We start from the raw sequence: 17,778 nt of genomic DNA, 5'->3' as shown, positions 1-17,778 counted from the left end.
TTTGGCAATCCGAGGTCACAGTAAATTACCCGTATCTTGGAACCAGAAATCATGTCCGCCGATTCTTTCATTGCGATCGAATTGGCACTGCTCCAGCAAGATGCTTCTTTGGTTTCAGAGTGTATATCGCACGATGGATTTGGTTGGAGAATTTTTATTTGGTGGGGCTGTAGCTTCTTCTTCTACGTTTGTGCTGCAGGTATACGTACAGCTGCCGAAATGGCTTCTTGCGTCGTGTCTGGCCAGTATCGAACAGTCATAGACAATCCTACAGTTTCTGCTTGTTATCCTGTTCCACAAGAGGCGCTAGACGGTGTCAGTCCTCCTCATGACACGTGAGTTCAATCAGTAGGCAAACCTACGTACATGTACACATGTGGTGTAGGATGACCAGTCCACTATACTAATGTTGTTTCCCGTTGTTTCTACAACTATATTTAGAGTGATAGCTAATCAGGCTGTTGATTTCATACAGACAATTGCTATTTTTGCTAAATGCGGTGGCACATCTGCAACTGTTTCTTCAGGAGAATTGGACTGGTCCTCCTGTTAGAGGGAAAGACGCTGGAGATGGAGACGGTGTTGACTGTATGAAGGTCAATTTGCTGAACTTGAGAAGTTATGTAAAATGATTGTTACCCGGGTATTGCTTATTTGTATGATGTTAGGAAGTCAACGAGAAGGCACTTGATGCATTGATCTGTGATGGAGAAGTAAGTTTTGGTTCCTTGGTCTTGAGATGTCTCACCTCTAGTATATACACGTATGTAGATGATTTGTCATTCAACTTGAATGTAATTAGATTGTCCAGATTTTAAGAATCACTAACAATTACTTATACAGGATCAGTACGTCTGATGTGTGCACTGCATGGGATCTTTGTAGAGATGAAGTCAGGTTCTGAGAACAAATTTGTTGGAATTGGTCAGAAATAGTTTACTTCTGTCCGGATTTTGTTTATTCCCGTATTATTAGCTGAGTCAAACTGTGAATCGTTATTCTGTGACAGAAAGAGGTGGAAATAAGACATCTGAGATATCAGTGATGTTTAATTGTAACAGGAGTGGATCCAGAATTTGCAATAGGGGCCCAATGACTTTCCAGCCTAGCCACGCCTATTTCTGAGATTCGAGAAAGGTGATCCAAGTAAATATGTTTATGGCATTGAAACTCGTTTGCTTACAAGATTACTTGACAACACCAAAGCTGCTGGACATCTACCTAATGTGTCTAATTAGGACACAAATTATGCTACTGCTATAGTTTAAACCATGTCATTACTCTTATGCCAATCAAGACTGACTAGTTATTTCATCTCTATCATCAGTCAGTATGGCTGGCTGGCTGAGGGGCTCCTCTCCCATCCCCCCACACCCCACACCCCACACACACCCCGTAAGCCACCCATAGATCCACACTTGTGTAATGTGTTGATTATTATATAAAACAAAATTAAATGGGATTTACAGTACTGTGTCATGCAGGAGGATTTCAGTACGTTATCAGAAAAGTGACTAACTTATTCAGCTACAAACTGAAGATGAATTATATTGTGGTGTGTTTTGGTAGGCAGTATATCATCTGACTGCAAATCCTTATCTGCTGCAATCTGCAAAAGCAATTCTTGTGGATAATTCTCATCTTATCAGACAATGTTTAGTAGGCACTGCAAATTACATGCTTTGAGTTGCGGGCAGAAAAATGCAGTGTTTTTATCCTGTAGAGTTGGAGTTGGTGGACGCTGAGGTGTCTGGTTACTTATCAGCATGTACTTGACAACATGTCAGCATCGATTTATGATACTCTTGTTGAAGTTGTCAAAGCTGCCAGCGAAGAAGACTCACAACTTATGCAATTGATCAGTCAATCCAAGTAATTGTAATCGTTTATACTGTCAGTAGAGTGCATTAACAGTGTGCTGTCTATTTCTGTCCAGGGCTTTGCAGTGTCAGTGGCATTTAGAAGTTGGTCATGCATGCCTTTTGTATGGTCAGGTTACACAAGCTCAGGTAATACACATCAGACTGATCAGTTTGTGTATTCTGTTGGTCTGTTTTGAGAATTTCTCTCTTTGATGCAATGTTTTGATTCGTGACAGGAACACTTGCTGAGTGCAAAAACTTTATGTGGTTTGAAGATTAATTTGACAGGTTTTACAGTCTTGTTGTTGTTTAGGCCTGTATATGTTGCATGTCTGTTTCTCATCATCCGCCTGTATCCAAATGACAGTCCGCACTGATTTCACCATTAGTCCATTTATTCATGTAGTGTGCATGTGCAATACAATCAGAGCACGTGGATTGTACGTGTTGACTTCTTCCCTGTCGACGTCTTCCCTGTCCGATATTTTTACAGGATGCTCAACTACATGGTATTTTGGTGTGAATCCCTCAAATCAGACCTTTAGTCTGGCACCACTATAGAGTAATGCTGATCTGTTGTGTCCTTGAGTAACTGTGCCTGCTAACTTCCAGTGTCACATGTACATAATGGATAATGTAATGGCCCACCGCCCAGCAGTGTCAGTTTGAGAGAACCTGGGTGATGAGAAACATACATGCAACAAATGGGGGCCTTATGACCACTTTCATTGTTTTAATTTAGGTGCTCTTGGAAAGCGTACGCGATACCAGGAAAAAAGCACTGCCCAATTAGTGTTGGAAGTGAGCAGAGAAGATGGAAGAGAACCATTGGGTAGGTTGTTAACGTAGTTGCTGTAGTCATTAGTGTCATATTGTTTTCATTCTAAACAAAAGGTTGGAGTTGTTGCTATCACAAGAGTGACTTTTCAGATATGGAATCATCTCACTATCCAAGGGTCTGTTCATTACTATTTTTGCATTAGCACCAGCTGTTACTGAAGTGACTTGGTTTTTGGTTGTGAAGAACGTAGATTTGCAAGATGACGTTTTGCTGGATGAGATGAAGTTTGTTGATCCTGATGTTGGTCGACCATTGATGTCTCTGACTGCTTTAGATCAAGCTGTAATATTAGCTGAGTGGTAAGGTGGCCTGGTGCGGTTACCAGAGAAATAGAGAGATTACAAATTTGCATTTATTTTGCGTTAGTCGTTTGCTGTGGAAAAGCAATCCCTCTCACAAACTGACTACTGAAGAACTTAATGCATATTTGTCTGTATGTTAAAATGTGTGTCAATTGAACTATTTGGTTTGCTACTAATCATTTAAAATACTTGTGGAATATGTAGCAAGTTTTGCAGACAAAACTCTGCTGGAGTATTTATTGTGCCGCTCTGTTTTGGCGGTCTCATTTGGAGGAGACTGTAACAAGGAAAGTTGAAAGGGCAATGGCACAAACTCAGGTTATATATAATAGATTGTGCATGTGATTTTTGCCTTCATTGCAAGTGTTGTGTTTATCCTGCAGGCTCTGGTTGATAAAGCTCTTGATTTTCAACCTGAAGTAATAGCATGCTCTGAAATTCTGTTGTGGATTGAACTTGTTTGTTTATTTATTTGTGTTTGTTTTTGTGTTTTGCTGAACTGATTGGAAGTGTACTTATTTGTATGTATTTGAGCAAAGTAATGTTTGTTGATGTTTTAGGTATTGATACGTCTGCATCTTTTGCATGCATCAGGTCTTCCTTCCAGATGGATGATTGAACATCAGCTTGCTAAGATTTTGCAGAGTCTTGGTTGTACTGAAAGTGCATTAGAGATATATCACAGACTTGAACTGTGGGAAAACGTAATTATTTGTTATCAACAGCAGAACAGGAGGGGTCAAGTGAGGATGAAGCGGTTTGGGGAATGCATTATTGATCAATAAGCTAAGTTTGCTTTAGGCCGAGACGGTAATCAGGGAAAGATTGAAAGAACGTGAAACACCTGAACTTCTATGCTATCTTGGAGATGCTACATTGGTTTGTCATTTATTCTGCGGTGTAAGTTCCTTATGATAGCAACATAATTTTTGTGTTTAGGATCCAGTACATTATGAGCGAGCTTGGGAAGTATCAAATCACCGTAGTGCTCGAGCCCAGAGATCATTAGGATTGCATTATTTAAGAAGAAAATTAGTGAGTACATGAATAATAATTATTGTCCCATGGACTTGGTTGTGTATTATGTTTGATTGCATACTTGCCTTTGTTGTTGCTTTCATTGCAGTACAAAGAGTGCATTTCCAGCTTTCAGAAAACCTTAGCATTGAATACATTGCAGGTTGTTGCATGTTTGTGTTGTTTGTCTGTTTTTGTTTTGCTTATTGCACTGCATAAGAGTTGCACACATTTGTAGGGAGGTGTTTGGTTTTCTCTTGGATGTGCTGCTTTGCAAACTTGTGATTTGGAGCTTGCTATAAGGGCTTTTAGGAAATGCGTTTTGATTGATTCTGAGGTTGACAACTGTTTGTTCTGAGCTCGTTATAATAGTAAGTATTGAATGAGAGTTGATGCTGAATAGAACTTCGAAGCTTGGAACAATCTCGCTGCCTCATTTATCAAAAAGAGAGACAAGTGAGTGTGCACATTAACTCGATTGCGAAAGAACATGACATATGGGGAATGCGTTTGTTTTGTGTTGCAGACACAAGGCATTTGGTGCGCTGAAGGAAGCGTTGCGATGTGATTACGAGAACTGGAAAGTGTGGGAAAACTACCTTCTTGTAATATCAGACAATGCAACAATCACATCGTGCGTGTTGTAGGCTGTATAGTGCGTATATGTTATTAGGTATGTTCGGACATTAACGAAACCAACGAGGTTATCAAAGCGTATCATCGATTGCTTGATTTGCGAGATAAGTATGTGGACGAGGACGTGTTGACCGCACTAGTCCATGCTGTTGCGTTAGAAACACAAGCCGCGACACAGTCAGGTAAACGATTGACCGAAAATAGAAAATAGATTTTTACGACTCGATTGGATTTGTGTCGTTTGAGGAGGAAGAGGTCTGTACGGTAAAGCTGCCGAGTTGTTTGGACGCCTGACTTCTAAAGTTGCTCTATTGCTGTGCAAACGGTATCGTTACTAATTGATCGGTATAATACTTTGTGCAGACGACCGGCAACTCTATTGTATGGAAGTTGTACTCGCGGCTTCACAGAAGTCATTACGAGCTGCAGGACGAAAGCACGGAGACGTTTGATAAAGTGAGACATTCTTCCTTAACCTAATTTCGTTTCGTCGTAAAGCCACGTGGTGTTGTTTGTGTTGCGTCTTGAAGGTTTTACTGTGTCTACAGAAAGCGGTCAATTGCAGGTTACAGACAACTGTCGCTGATAGAGACGTGACCGCGTTGAATGAGACGATTGAGTTGTGTGTGGAACTAGCACAGAGTAAGCAAGTCATCACGCAAGCTACAAATGTTACAAACTTCCTTTTTTTTCTTCAGCGTGTCGCCGATTTGCAGAACTAAAGAAGGATGCCGAACGAGACGTCGCTATCAAAACGCTGTCGTCCGTAAAATTGAATGTTCGAAGTATTCTCGCCAGAGTGAAGGTGCATGGCTTTAATTAATCTCTATTCATTCATTTGCATTCATTAATTTGTTAATTAAAGGGGCGTATCCTGTTAAATTCGCGTACTTTTGTGTGTTTTAGAAATTGGAGAATGAAAATGCTGTGACCGAAGATGCGTTGGAAGGTGTTGCTAAACTGCAGTCCGAACTATCCTTGGTAGTACATACTATCGAATGTCTTAAAAACGGTCGTGAATAATTAGATTAATCAATAACGGGAATTGACGACATTGATTCAAAATCAGCCTGGGACCGGATGCGGGCTGCACCTTGACAAATGTTTGGTATGCTCGGAATGTCCTGCTTGCACACCTATGCAACTCACGTGGTCGGTACTGTACAGTCGGTGCCTACCTGCTGCAAACGGTGGCCGTCGTGGGGCGATGGCGGTGGTAGCTCGGACTTACGCTTTTGTTTGTTGCATCGGACTGCTCGTGTTTCTGCTCGTTGCCGATCCTGTCGTATCGATAGGTAAGAGCTGCAACTCTACCTAACAAGGAGCTAGATTTGTCTGATGTGCATGTCTCTACACGACATGCGGGAGATTCGTCACGGTTAATAAGCAGCCGACACTTTGTTTTACTTGTTTGGCATATCAGTTGACTAGTGGAGGTAAACTTCAAGCATCTTGCGAGCCTAACGAGCCGGTGCCCTGTACGGACAATACAGGGCGGTACCATCTTACTATATTTAGCTCGATCACCCACTGTGAAATGTATTGCGCGTGAGTGCAACTACAGTGGAAGGACTGCTTTGCATTTTAGATCAATGCGACTCGTCAGGCATCATTTTCAACGACAATTTCGATCATTCTACCAAATTTGACTCAACGCTGTGGTAATTTGCTCGTCGCCTTGTCTTGTCGTGCACCATTATTTTTTAAATTAATTAAATCGTATCTACTGACTGTTGTCTAGGACCGGCAATGAGGGCGTGACAGTAGAAAAGGCTTGTACAACAAACGCTGACAACGCTCTGATTTCGAATAACGTCGCTCTAATTGGAGGGAAAACAAGTCCTAGTCGCTATATGGTAGGATAGTAACTTAATTAAGTTGAATTGGGCGAGAAACAGCGGGAAATTAAAGAGCATCTCGTTTGCTTTAGACAACCGAGTTTCTCAGCCTGGCCGAAGCTCGCGTCATTCAATTTGATGCGGGTGAGTACATGTGTCAATTGTAGTTGCTGTCATGCTGAGGCAGGCTTGTAATGTTTGTTATGATGTGTGTCCAGTGGCGTGCCCTTGGTCTACTACTACGTCTAGGATCGACGCTGAGCTTCAGTATTCTATTGATAGCACCGGATCAACTTGGCAGTTACTGAGATCATTCTCGTATGCCGAACATACACGATCGTCTATTATTTAATTTGTGAAATATAATACCGACAGTATAGAATTTGTTGTATGTTTGCATGTGTATTCACCTGTTGCTGGGATGTTTTTTTGGTTTTACTGACCTCAAGTTAATGCCTAGTAGGCAGTGGATATCCATGTTTATCGAATCTCATTGTGGGCTTTCTCCTTACTAGATCTTGTCTTGGTTAATTGGCCCTCTTATGACCTTACCAATTAACTGGATATCTTCTTACCATGCAATGACGTACGCATAACTACGATATTTTTGTCACAAACACTATTGCTTGATTTTTACTTACAGGCATATCAACTCTTTGTGCTTTATAGAGTGAGTAAAGGTGATGGAGGAGTTCGCGTTCTGTTCAACGTGACGTCTGCTATGAGAACGATTACGTCAAACTTTAAGTTGCGAATTAGACCGACGTCATCTTTCGGCGACAAAAACAGCCAAGCCTGGGCGGTCGATAACTTCGTTGTGTTCGGAAAAGGGCCGGAACTGATCGATGACGATTTTGATCCTATTCAATCGTGCAATTGGCTTACACACACGGCAAGCGTCAAGGTTGGTGATGAATAAATATCGTATGTTGCATACGAATTATTGTGTATGAACTTTGCATTTTTTCTGTTGCAGTCGTTCAATTCAAGTGGCAAGGCGTTAGCGTTTGTTGGAAACGCGACGTCTTCAATTGGCCATCATGCTATCACTATTCCCATATCCATTCCTCACGTCAGTTCTCCCATCACACCTGCAGAACTCCTGTTTGAGGAAAACTTTGATCCAATTCCTTCAATACCGTAAGTTTTACAATTTGCATTGTAGTATTGACGGTGAAGAATGTAGTTTACATACAGCTTATGAATATTAATATTTTACAGTGGAAACAAATGGAATAGTCTAACTGGTGGCAAAGTTATGGTTCCTGATTGCGGGAGTATTGATTCAAGAGGAGCGGGTTATGCTGCATTTTTCTCTCAAAGCGGTACTCGCGCTATTCAGACGGTGCCCTTGGATTTGACGGGTGCCCGGTAAGCTTGCATATTTCTTATATATTTATGATGTCTGTGACACGTTTAACTTAATGAATCTAACGCTGTTACTGCATGTCTACTCGTGTGCAATGTGTCAGTAAATTGCTTATTCTACCCTGGTGTTTCTTGCACGAATCTGTCTTTTTCAGATCGCTGTCGTTCACCATTCGAATTGGAGGAGGAAGTGGTTGTGAAACTGCAGATGGTGGCGAAGACGTTGTGGTGGAGTATCAACAACTAGGATCGTCGTCGTTCACTACCATCAAAACACTGCTTTATGACGGTAATGCTACTTGTTCGTTTTTTACAACTTGGTTACAGAGCAATATGAATGCGTTACGTACAGGATACACGACGCCTAAACCTGTTGTCATCAGTCTTCCTCTAGCTGCCCTTACTGCGGCCACAGTTCTAAGGTGGCGCCAGCTATCACACAGCGGCTCTGACGTCGACGAATGGGCACTCGATGCGATACAAATATCTGACACCAACTCGACGTCGAAAAGCATCTTTAGCGAAAGCTTTGACACTGTATCAACTGTCCCGTACGTGTAGTAACTAGACAAATCAGTATAACTCGTGCATGTGATAATATTATAATGTGTAAGCGTTTTTCTAACGTTAGGTTTGTTTATAGAGACACCAAGTGGCAGAGTATCTTTGGAGGCTCATTTACCACCCCTGATTGTGGTAGTATTAGCATTCCCGGATTAAGCAGTCGAGCTGCATTCTTTAGTAAAAGCGGGACACGCTCTATCACAACACAACCGCTGGATCTCAGCAGTGCATCGTAATCACAAATCAGTTTTACGTTTCTTGCGTTGTATATTATTGCTGTATTACATCAGGTCAATATCATTTCGGATTAAATTGGGTGAGAAGTCTTCTGGCGGCTGCGAGCAACCGGATAGTGGAGAAGACGTGATATTTGAGTACAAGACTAGCTCTACAACATCCTACACACAGATTTCCAAGCTGGCATATGACGGTAACGAACTGAACTTTTAGATTTTCGGTTTTATTGTTTAGAGCATGGTTTCATTCAACATCTGCCATTGATGTATGTTTACCGTAATGTATGTAACGTCTTGTTGAGTGTAGGTTATAAGACTGCAACTCTGGTCAATTTTACTTTGCCATCTAAATCGGATGTTACGTTGCGTTGGAGGCAGGCGTCTCACAGCGGATCCACTTTCGACGAATGGGCTCTTGATGACATCGATATTACAGGGGAAGGAGTCAACGCTCCATCAACCACTTATTACATCATAAACGAGGATTTCGGTCCTCCCACCTCAATTCCGTAAAATTCACCAACAAGCAACCTGTCTGTAACGTTACCTAATATGATGCTTATACGTTTATTTGTTAGAAATGCAGTGTGGAGTTCTATTAATAGTGGCGGGATTGCAACTCCTGATTGTGGAACTATAGACTTGTCTGGGTTTAGCACTCTTGCTGCCTTTTTCTCTGGTGCTGGCACAAGATCTATAGAAACAAAAGCTCTGAATCTTATTAGTGCCGGGTAAATGCTAAATCTTATTAGCTCGATTGTGGTACATGACATATATTGTACGTCGTGCTGCAGGCAATTGCATGATCCTGCTGTCATGTGTAGTTTTGGTATCCGTTAATTGTACCACAGTGGGATGTGGTGGGCTGTGCTTTTAAGTAATACTCTACTGGATGTACTGTATTGGTGTTGTGTTGTGTTGTGTTGTGTTGTGTTGTGTTGTGTTGTGTTGTGTTGTATTATGTTGCTAGTATATTGTATTGTGTTGTGTTGTATTATGTTGCCAGTATATTGTGTTGTGTTGTGTTGTGTTGTGTTGTGTTGTGTTGTGTTGTATTATGTTGCTAGTATATTGTATTGTGTTGTGTTGTATTATGTTGCCAGTATATTGTGTTGTGTTGTGTTGTGTTGTGTTGTGTTGTGTTGCCAGTATATTGTGTTGTGTTGTATTGTGTTGTGTTTGTTGTGTTGTGTTTGTTGTGTTGTCTCTGCTGTGTTACCCGTACGTGTGTTGTGTTATGTTGCATTGAGTTGTATTCCATTTCATTCCATTGCGTTTACATAGAGATTTGTCGTTTCGTGTTCGAATTGGCGGTGGGGGTGGCTGTGATCCTGGAGAGAATAATGGTGAGGACGTAACGGTAGAATACAAGACATCAACTGCATCATCATATGTGGAACTGAAGCGTCTTTCATATTCCGGTAATATCATTCAGTCGTTATCCCTGTGTAAACTATGTATGTAGTAATGTGTCTATAGCTTATGGAACTGCTCAGACGGTCACTATTAATCTACCCATTGCTGCCAAAACGACTAGCACAACTTTGCGATGGAGGCAACTTGGCCATAGTGGCCTTACTTACGACGAATGGGCCATTGATCACGTGAAACTGACGAGTGTCACAGCTGTAAAGACAGATACTACGACAAACGTTGTGGTGTTCAGCGACACTTTTGATAGTGCACCGACCATCCCGTATGACTACACTGTTGCACGTGTCTAATGTCTGTCACTGTCGTTATGCCGTGTTTTCTTACTGTAGTGGCACAAAATGGGTTGCGTTGAGTGGCGGTTCTTTCAAGATTCCTGATTGTGGCAGCATTGATTTAGCCGGTTTCAGCAGTATGGCTGCGTATTTTAGTGGCTCTGACAGCAACAGATACATTCAAACGCAACCTATAGACATGACGTATGCAACGTGAGTACCACCCAACGGATTTGTTTTAGACGTATCTGAATAATGTATTGTATTATAATATATAGATCACTTTCGTTTCGTGTTCAAATTGGAGCAACAAGCAGTAGTAGTACTTGCGAACCAGCCGATTCTGGAGAAGACGTTGTTTTGGAATATCAAGCTGAAGGAGCCTCGGCTTTTGTATCATTAAAAACTCTGGGATACGATCGTAAGATGGCTGACTATAGTTGTTTACACGAAACATATGTTTTACGTGCAATCTTTGACTGCTATAGAGTACCAGACTGCGCAGACTGTCAAGATTCCTTTGTCTGGAGCTATCATTACAACTGGAACATCACTGAAGTGGAGACAGGTGTCTCACAGTGGTGCAAATTTTGACGAATGGGCTCTCGATCACGTGACAATATCAGGCAAAAAAGCGCAAGTGAAAAGTCTTGTTATCTTCTCTGAAGACTTTGATCGTTCACCACAATTCCCGTATGAAAAAGCCGACTCTTTTCTGAAGTGCAATGTTTAGTTGTAAAATGTTTTGTATGTATATCTTATAGTGGGATTAAGTGGCAGTTTTTATCTTACGGTACCATCCAAGTTCCCGACTGTGGCAGCATTGATGAGGTGGGATACAGCGCGCAAGCGGCGTTCTTTAGTGGAGGCTCTGACCTTGACAGTCGGTACATTGAAACTGTTGGATTGGATCTCACTACGGCCACGTACGTAATTACTTATTAGTGATACCTTGTACTCTTTCATCTCGTTTGTTTGACAGCACGGTGTCGTTTCGTCTTCGAATTGGTGGTGGTGGAAGATGTGACGCAGCAGAGACTGGAGAAGATGTAGTATTGGAATATCGCGTTTCTGGCTCTTCAAAATTTACTCTATTGGCTTCACACTCTGCTACCGGTCAGTTTCTTCTTATCGGTTTTGCGTTGTTTGTAATTTCTGTAGTACATTTATACTTACAGGTTATACGATTTCAGAAACTGTTACTGTCGTTCTGTCGAGCGCTTCTAAAACAGCTTCTACTGTTCTCAGATGGAGACAATTGAAGCACAGTGGTAAAATGTCTGATGAATGGGCGATCGATCATATTCGCATTAGTGGAACGCAACCGATCAGTCCTCTTCCGTCTTTGTTTGCAGAAGACTTTTATCCTATTCCCACTTTCCCGTAAGATGACATTTCTGTTTGACGTGTTCGTACCGACTGAATGTAGCGTTCGTTGCTTATTGTAGAGGAAGGAAATGGAAAGCTCTCGCTGGCGGTGCTGTCAAACAACCCGACTGTGGTAGAATAGACGTCCCCGGCTACAGTTCACAAGCAGCATATTTTAGCGGCTCCGGCGGTCGCTCCATTCAAACACAAGATTTAGATCTTCGTACAGCTCAGTGAGTATCAACTATAGATTATATAATATTATGTTCTAGAAGCAACAACAACTAAACATAATGGCGATATTGTTGTTCAGGACGTTGTCGTTTATTGTACAAATCGGTGGGACGACGTCTTCTTGTAAGAAGGCCAACTTAGGAGATGTTATTGTAGAATATAAAGCTAAAGGAAGTACATCTTTTGTATCTATCATTACTCTTCCTTATAATGGTTAGCAACATACAAATTACTGCTGTAAATATTGTGTGTGAATAGAGTGATTTTGTATTAGCTTACGAAACGGCAACGACGGTCGCTGTCGTTCTTCCTTTACCATCGAGAACGAGCTCGACGTCGTTGAGATGGCGCCAACTGTCTCACAGTGGAGCTGGCGTAGATGTATGGGCTGTAGATCACATACGAATTGGAGGATCGGCTTATGATCGTCGTCACGTCGTCGACTTCGACTTGTCTCTCGGATCATCTAGCGTACAAGAGTCTTCTAGTTACGACGTGAGACTCGAATATTCTACTGATTTTGGTCAAACGTACGCACTCGTTCAACCTGACTGTCTACCGTCGACTTCTCACTGCAGTCATACGTTGGTAAGCAACAACATTTGTGTGAAATATCGAGGCGATGTAATCTGTGCCATCGTGTTTAGATAAACAGTCAATATTCTGCTGTGCTGTTTGACAATTGGAGACGCCTTATCGTACTCTTGCCTCTTGCTGCAGTTTCTAATAACACTCAGATCAGATGGAGACAAGCTGAAACAGCCAAAAGTGATTGGGCGATAGACAACGTTTACTTCGGTGAGAATAAGATAAAATCTTCAGCAAATGCTTATGTCTGTATTGGTTATTTGTTGAGAGATAAACCATGTTTGTCGTGGGTTGAGTGAGGGTGCATGGTATTACATTCAATCAAGTAGCGGGTCAAGAACTACAATTTCGTAGGCATCAGACACGTTCGACCCGCTCTGCAAATTTGATCATTTTGGCAATACGTCGTAGATGCTTCAGGTATGTATTGTGTATCTACATTAGCAATGACGGTCTAAGGCTGCCGACTCGACTCTTTCGAAATACGACGTGTTTGCGTTGCTACAACAAGTAGTAGAACAAGGATACACTTCCATCGAGTACAGACGACGAGACTTAAACATTGTAGTCATTTAAGCTGTCGGTATTGCCAGTGCCATTTTTCTCTGCTACTTGCAGCAGATGACATGTTTATCGATCCAAAGGACACTTATGCAGAAAATAATCGTAAACTCAACCTTTAAATGAACGCGTTTTGTGACTGTTTGTTATGTTAGGCGTTCAGTGCCCTGCGTTCTGCAGTGGTCACGGTCGATGTCACAATGCGACCGGTCAATACGAAGGTCTGGTGTGTGGAGGTAACAGTGACGGTCAACCGTGCGCTTCTTCTTACACTTACGGCAGTAAAACATACAAGGGATGCACTCGTGATGGGCGCGAAGGCATCGACGACGAATTGTGGTGTTCGACGACTTCGAACTACGATAAAGACAAGAAATGGGGATATTGTGTGTGTGGTGAGTGAAGAACGTCTAGTATACGTGTCGTGTTGTACAGTAGAATTTAGTCTCTATTGTGCTTGCAGGAGTGTGCCAGTGTGACCCTGGTTATAGCGGTCCATCGTGTAGCAAAGTAACAAAGACATTACCTCGATTTTTAAAAGAAGACTTTGGTAAGAGTCTGTCTAGTATGAAATGGGGATGGGTTGGAGGCGGTACCATCGGCACGGTGTGCGGTACGGTAACGTCGGGAAATAGTCTGGCGTTCGATGTGGGCAGATCTCGTCTTCTAGAAACCATCGATTTGGATCTTACGGACGGTACGAATGTGGCGTTTACGATTCGAATGGGATCGAGCAAATCCAAATGTCCTCGTCCGTCTGACAATACCGAAAACGTTTTTGTACAATATTCCACTAATGGAGGGATGACTTGGACGTTACTACAAACCATTCAATACGACATATCGCCTTCTTTGAAATCTTACAATCTTTCTATTCCGAGCGATGCCAAGACGGCATCGACTCGTGTTCGTTGGTATCAACCGATTGCCAGCGGTTCTAACTTGGACGTGTGGGCTATCGACGACGTCGCTATTGATACGGATGTTAGTAAACTACCATGTGCCACTTCTCCGTGCGTCAATCAAGGTCAATGCACAAACGAAATGACCGGCGGCTACAGCTGCAAATGTCCTTTAGGTTTTAGTGGGAAAATGTGTGAAGTTGCAAACCATTGCTATTCTAACCCATGTCTCAACGGAGCCACGTGTAGTAGTTCTTCGTCTGCCTTTACATGTAGCTGTTTCGTCGGCTTTACCGGAACTACTTGTGAAACAAACATCGATGATTGCTCTAAACGCCCGTGCAAGAATGGCGGCGTTTGCCAAGATTTGATCGGCGGTTACAATTGCAAATGTGCTGCAGGCTTCAATGGAGCTAATTGTGAGACAAACATCGATGACTGCAGTAAAAATCCGTGCAAGAATGGTGGCACTTGCGTAGACTTGATAGCCAGTTATAACTGTCAATGTGTCGCTGGCTTTACTGGAACGACTTGCCAGACAAATATTGACGAATGCACTAGAAATCCGTGCAAGAATGGCGGCACTTGCGTAGATACCATCGGTAGTTACACTTGTCAATGTCCTGTTGGGATGACGGGACGTCATTGTCTAATCGATATTGATGAATGTTTGTCGCAACCATGTCAGAATGATGGCACGTGTGTCGATCTCCTGCCAGGGTATGCTTGCAACTGCAATGTGTGGTTTGACGGCTTAACATGTCAAAATAAGATTCCCACGTGTGTGTCGAATCCGTGTACAAACGGTGGCACATGCTCTGAGAAGACCAATGGTCTTGGATACACGTGCAAATGCCCTACAGGTTTTAAAGGTGTCAACTGCCAAACTCAAATCGATTATTGTGCAGTCGACCCTTGCAAAAATGGAGCCTCGTGTGTTAGTCATATCGGTAGATATCAGTGCCAATGCGTCGTCGGTTACTCGGGGATGGACTGTGATCAGTATACGGGCGCTTGCGGTAGCAGTCCGTGTCGAAACAGCGGCGTTTGTCGTGACTTGGTGGGCGGCAAATTTCAGTGTATTTGCTCTACTAAATTCACCGGCACGTTCTGTCAGCTGCCTGTCACTGTGGACCGCTGTGTTAACAATCCGTGCAAAAATGCCGGAACGTGTCAGAACACCGACGACGGCTACACGTGCATCTGTTCATCATTCTACAGCGGCGCAACGTGCGAAACTTCTCTCGATCCTTGTGATGTGAATAGGAACTATTGTCACAATGGAGGTACTTGTACGGGAATAGCCGGTATGTCATATAAACGTTGTTCTTGTCCTACGGGTCTGTACGGAACGCAGTGCGACGATGACTATAATGAATGCCAATTGAACGTTGCTTTGTGTCAACAAAGAGGACAGTGTATCAATTTGTTTGGCAGCTATCAGTGCGTATGTCCGGCCTTGACAACTGGAATGAACTGTGAGCTGACAATTCAGCCCCAGTGCTTTCCAAATCCGTGTCAAAATGGAGGCCGTTGTGCGGCACTGTCCGGCAGCGCTTACACTTGCATGTGCTCGCCAGGATTTGCAGGGAGGAATTGTGATGTGAATATTGATGAATGTCAATCACGTCCATGCTTTCACGAAGGACGTTGCATCGATAGAACCAATGGCTATTACTGTGAATGTAGTGGAACGGGATATGAAGGAGATCACTGTGAAACCATCGATATGTGTGGCTTGGTTGAGTGCGCAAACGGTGGCACTTGCCAGGAAGGAATTTGTCTTTGTTTGTCCGGTTTCACTGGTCCACAATGCACTGATAGATGCATTGACAACGCATGTTTGGAGAATGCAGTGTGCAATCAGTTAATATCCAGCAGATATTTGTGCGCTTGTCCTTCAGTGTCGACTGCTGTTAGTTGTACGTGTGAGACAAATCCGTGTGAAAATGGGGATACATGCACAGTGGGCGAGACGTCGGGTCAATATTATTGTCAGTGTGTCGAAGATGCTGCTGGCGGAGCGACATGTGCTCCCGCACGAAGAAGTGAGGGCAATCCAGCTGACTCTAAGGGTGAAAGCGACGGCGTTCCAGTTTGGCTGTATGCCGTTGCTGTAGGGGGAGGAGTGGCCGTACTCATTCTTGTGGCTATAGGAATCTTCATCTACAGGAGACGCCGAGCGAATGCAGCAGCAGCATCGTCCAGATTTGATAATTCTGGTCGCTCCACGTCGCTCGTGCAAAACCCATTGTATCCTGGTTATGGTATGCCTAGTAATGATATGACCCCTATGGTTCCTGGAAGTATTGCCGGCTCAAAGCGTCAATTTTCTCCACGTGCACAAATGCCTCCGCCGATGGCTGCTCAAAATCCTCTTTTTGGTCACTCTAATCCTACCTATTATGCCGACACATTGCCACATTCTGATTTGCCGACTGGAGGGCCGACTGGTTTGCCAACAGGAAGACCTACTGGTGTGCCAACTGGAGGGCCGACTGGTTTGCCGACTGGAGGACCGACTGGTTTGCCCAGTGGAGGGCCTATTGGTTTGCCGTTTCCGACTGGAGGGCCGACTGGTTTCCCGACTGGAGGTGGATGGCCGACTGGTTTGCCGACTGGAGGGCCAACTGGAAGACCGACTGAAGGGTCGACTGGTTTGCCAACTGGAGGTGGAGGGCCGACTGGTTTGCCAACTGGAGGTCCAGGGCCAACTGGTTTGCCAACAGGAAGGCCTACTGGTGTGCCAACTGGAGGGCCGACTGGTTTGCCGACTGGAGGACCGACTGGTTTGCCCAGTGGAGGGCCTATTGGTTTGCCGTTTCCGACTGGAGGGCCGACTGGTTTCCCGACTGGAGGTGGATGGCCGACTGGTTTGCCGACTGGAGGGCCAACTGGAAGACCGACTGAAGGGCCGACTGGTTTGCCAACTGGAGGTGGAGGGCCGACTGGTTTGCCAACAGGAGGTGGAGGACCGACTGGTTTGCCGACTGGAGGGCCGACTGGAGTGCCACCTGGTTTGCCGACTCGTGGAAGGCCGACTGGAGTCCCAATTGGTTTGCCGTTTCCGCAGAACCCAGTCTATAGTGGGCCACAGGCTGATTCAATTGTCTCACCTTTTGACGAGAAAGAACTGCCGTCAGAAATGGATGAAACGAATGAAGACATTTACGAGCCTATCCAGTGAAGTCTACACTTGCGCAATTGGATGTACGTGGTTGCTTGCTCAACATTTGTTGCTGTTGCGTGAAATGTTAGAAAGTTTTTTGGGGCGTGCGGGCTAGGCTGCATTTGTGCATTATGGGAATGCCTTCTGACGATTAGTAGACATACGGAGATGCTCTATTTGCGTTTTGATATACTTGCTAAAGTATTTTTATTGTTTCTAATATTCGTATGCTCACTGGTATTGAGAGTTATGTCACACAGTGCATTCGTCTGAACTTTGTGTCAAAGTTTACGCGCGGATTTAATGTGTGCCTAAGACATCCTATTTGCTACAACCTTAACAGCATTTTGCAGTCAATACAAATGGTGAAGGGTCCTGATGACGAAAAGAGATGTCACAGGAAACCATTGCTATTATCTGCCCTTCAAAATTTGGAAAGGGTCCCTGGCGTATGGAGAAAGTATCTCAAGTGTTGATAATAATCATATGCACAATGCTAGTCTAGTTACCTTATCTTATGTAGTCTCTATATAGATTGGCTACCTGGTACGTGACTCGCTAATGTTGGACGTTCAGGTTATGATCT

At 43.5% G+C, this 17,778-nt stretch overlaps 2 protein-coding genes and 1 long non-coding RNA gene across 5 annotated transcripts; all 3 read left to right on the top strand.

The window, feature by feature from the left end:
• Window positions 1–37: 37 nt before the first annotated feature.
• Window positions 38–5,739, top strand: LOC134178261 (tetratricopeptide repeat protein 27-like). Of its 3 annotated transcripts, none has more exons than XM_062645106.1 (27): window positions 38–142; window positions 200–335; window positions 476–596; window positions 669–713; window positions 1,570–1,659; window positions 1,724–1,872; window positions 1,937–2,009; window positions 2,099–2,150; window positions 2,605–2,694; window positions 2,757–2,818; window positions 2,887–3,002; window positions 3,070–3,136; window positions 3,210–3,323; window positions 3,389–3,424; window positions 3,566–3,748; window positions 3,807–3,884; window positions 3,945–4,040; window positions 4,132–4,185; window positions 4,261–4,359; window positions 4,426–4,478; window positions 4,549–4,627; window positions 4,696–4,840; window positions 4,908–4,960; window positions 5,022–5,114; window positions 5,189–5,300; window positions 5,357–5,463; window positions 5,565–5,739. In XM_062645106.1, the coding sequence occupies exons 1-27, from the start codon at window positions 52–54 to the stop codon at window positions 5,679–5,681; spliced, it is 2,511 nt and encodes an 836-aa protein (XP_062501090.1). In that variant the 5' UTR covers window positions 38–51; the 3' UTR covers window positions 5,682–5,739. The 3 variants fall into 3 exon arrangements, with proteins under 3 accessions (XP_062501090.1, XP_062501089.1, XP_062501091.1); XM_062645105.1 differs by having other exon boundaries at window positions 4,905–4,960; XM_062645107.1 differs by lacking the exons at window positions 38–142; window positions 200–335; window positions 476–596; window positions 669–713 and having other exon boundaries at window positions 1,636–1,654; window positions 4,905–4,960.
• Window positions 5,740–9,100: 3,361 nt separating this feature from the next.
• LOC134177885 (uncharacterized) lies at window positions 9,101–10,237 on the top strand. Its single transcript, XR_009969570.1, has 4 exons — window positions 9,101–9,173; window positions 9,243–9,395; window positions 9,949–10,085; window positions 10,144–10,237. It is a non-coding gene; the product is annotated as an uncharacterized LOC134177885 (long non-coding RNA).
• Window positions 10,238–10,362: 125 nt separating this feature from the next.
• On the top strand, window positions 10,363–17,454 carry LOC134177947 (uncharacterized). Its single transcript, XM_062644724.1, has 12 exons — window positions 10,363–10,583; window positions 10,649–10,791; window positions 10,859–11,063; window positions 11,135–11,296; window positions 11,353–11,486; window positions 11,549–11,753; window positions 11,819–11,971; window positions 12,052–12,185; window positions 12,247–12,560; window positions 12,620–12,770; window positions 13,277–13,516; window positions 13,585–17,454. Exons 1-12 carry the CDS (start codon window positions 10,363–10,365, stop codon window positions 17,208–17,210), a joined length of 5,688 nt encoding a protein of 1,895 aa, XP_062500708.1. The 3' UTR covers window positions 17,211–17,454.
• The last annotated feature ends 324 nt before the right edge of the window (window positions 17,455–17,778 follow it).

Source organism: Corticium candelabrum, chromosome 4 (assembly GCF_963422355.1).
Source record: "Corticium candelabrum chromosome 4, ooCorCand1.1, whole genome shotgun sequence".
NCBI lineage: Eukaryota > Metazoa > Porifera > Homoscleromorpha > Homosclerophorida > Plakinidae > Corticium > Corticium candelabrum.
This window is presented reverse-complemented; position numbering and strand designations above follow the sequence as displayed.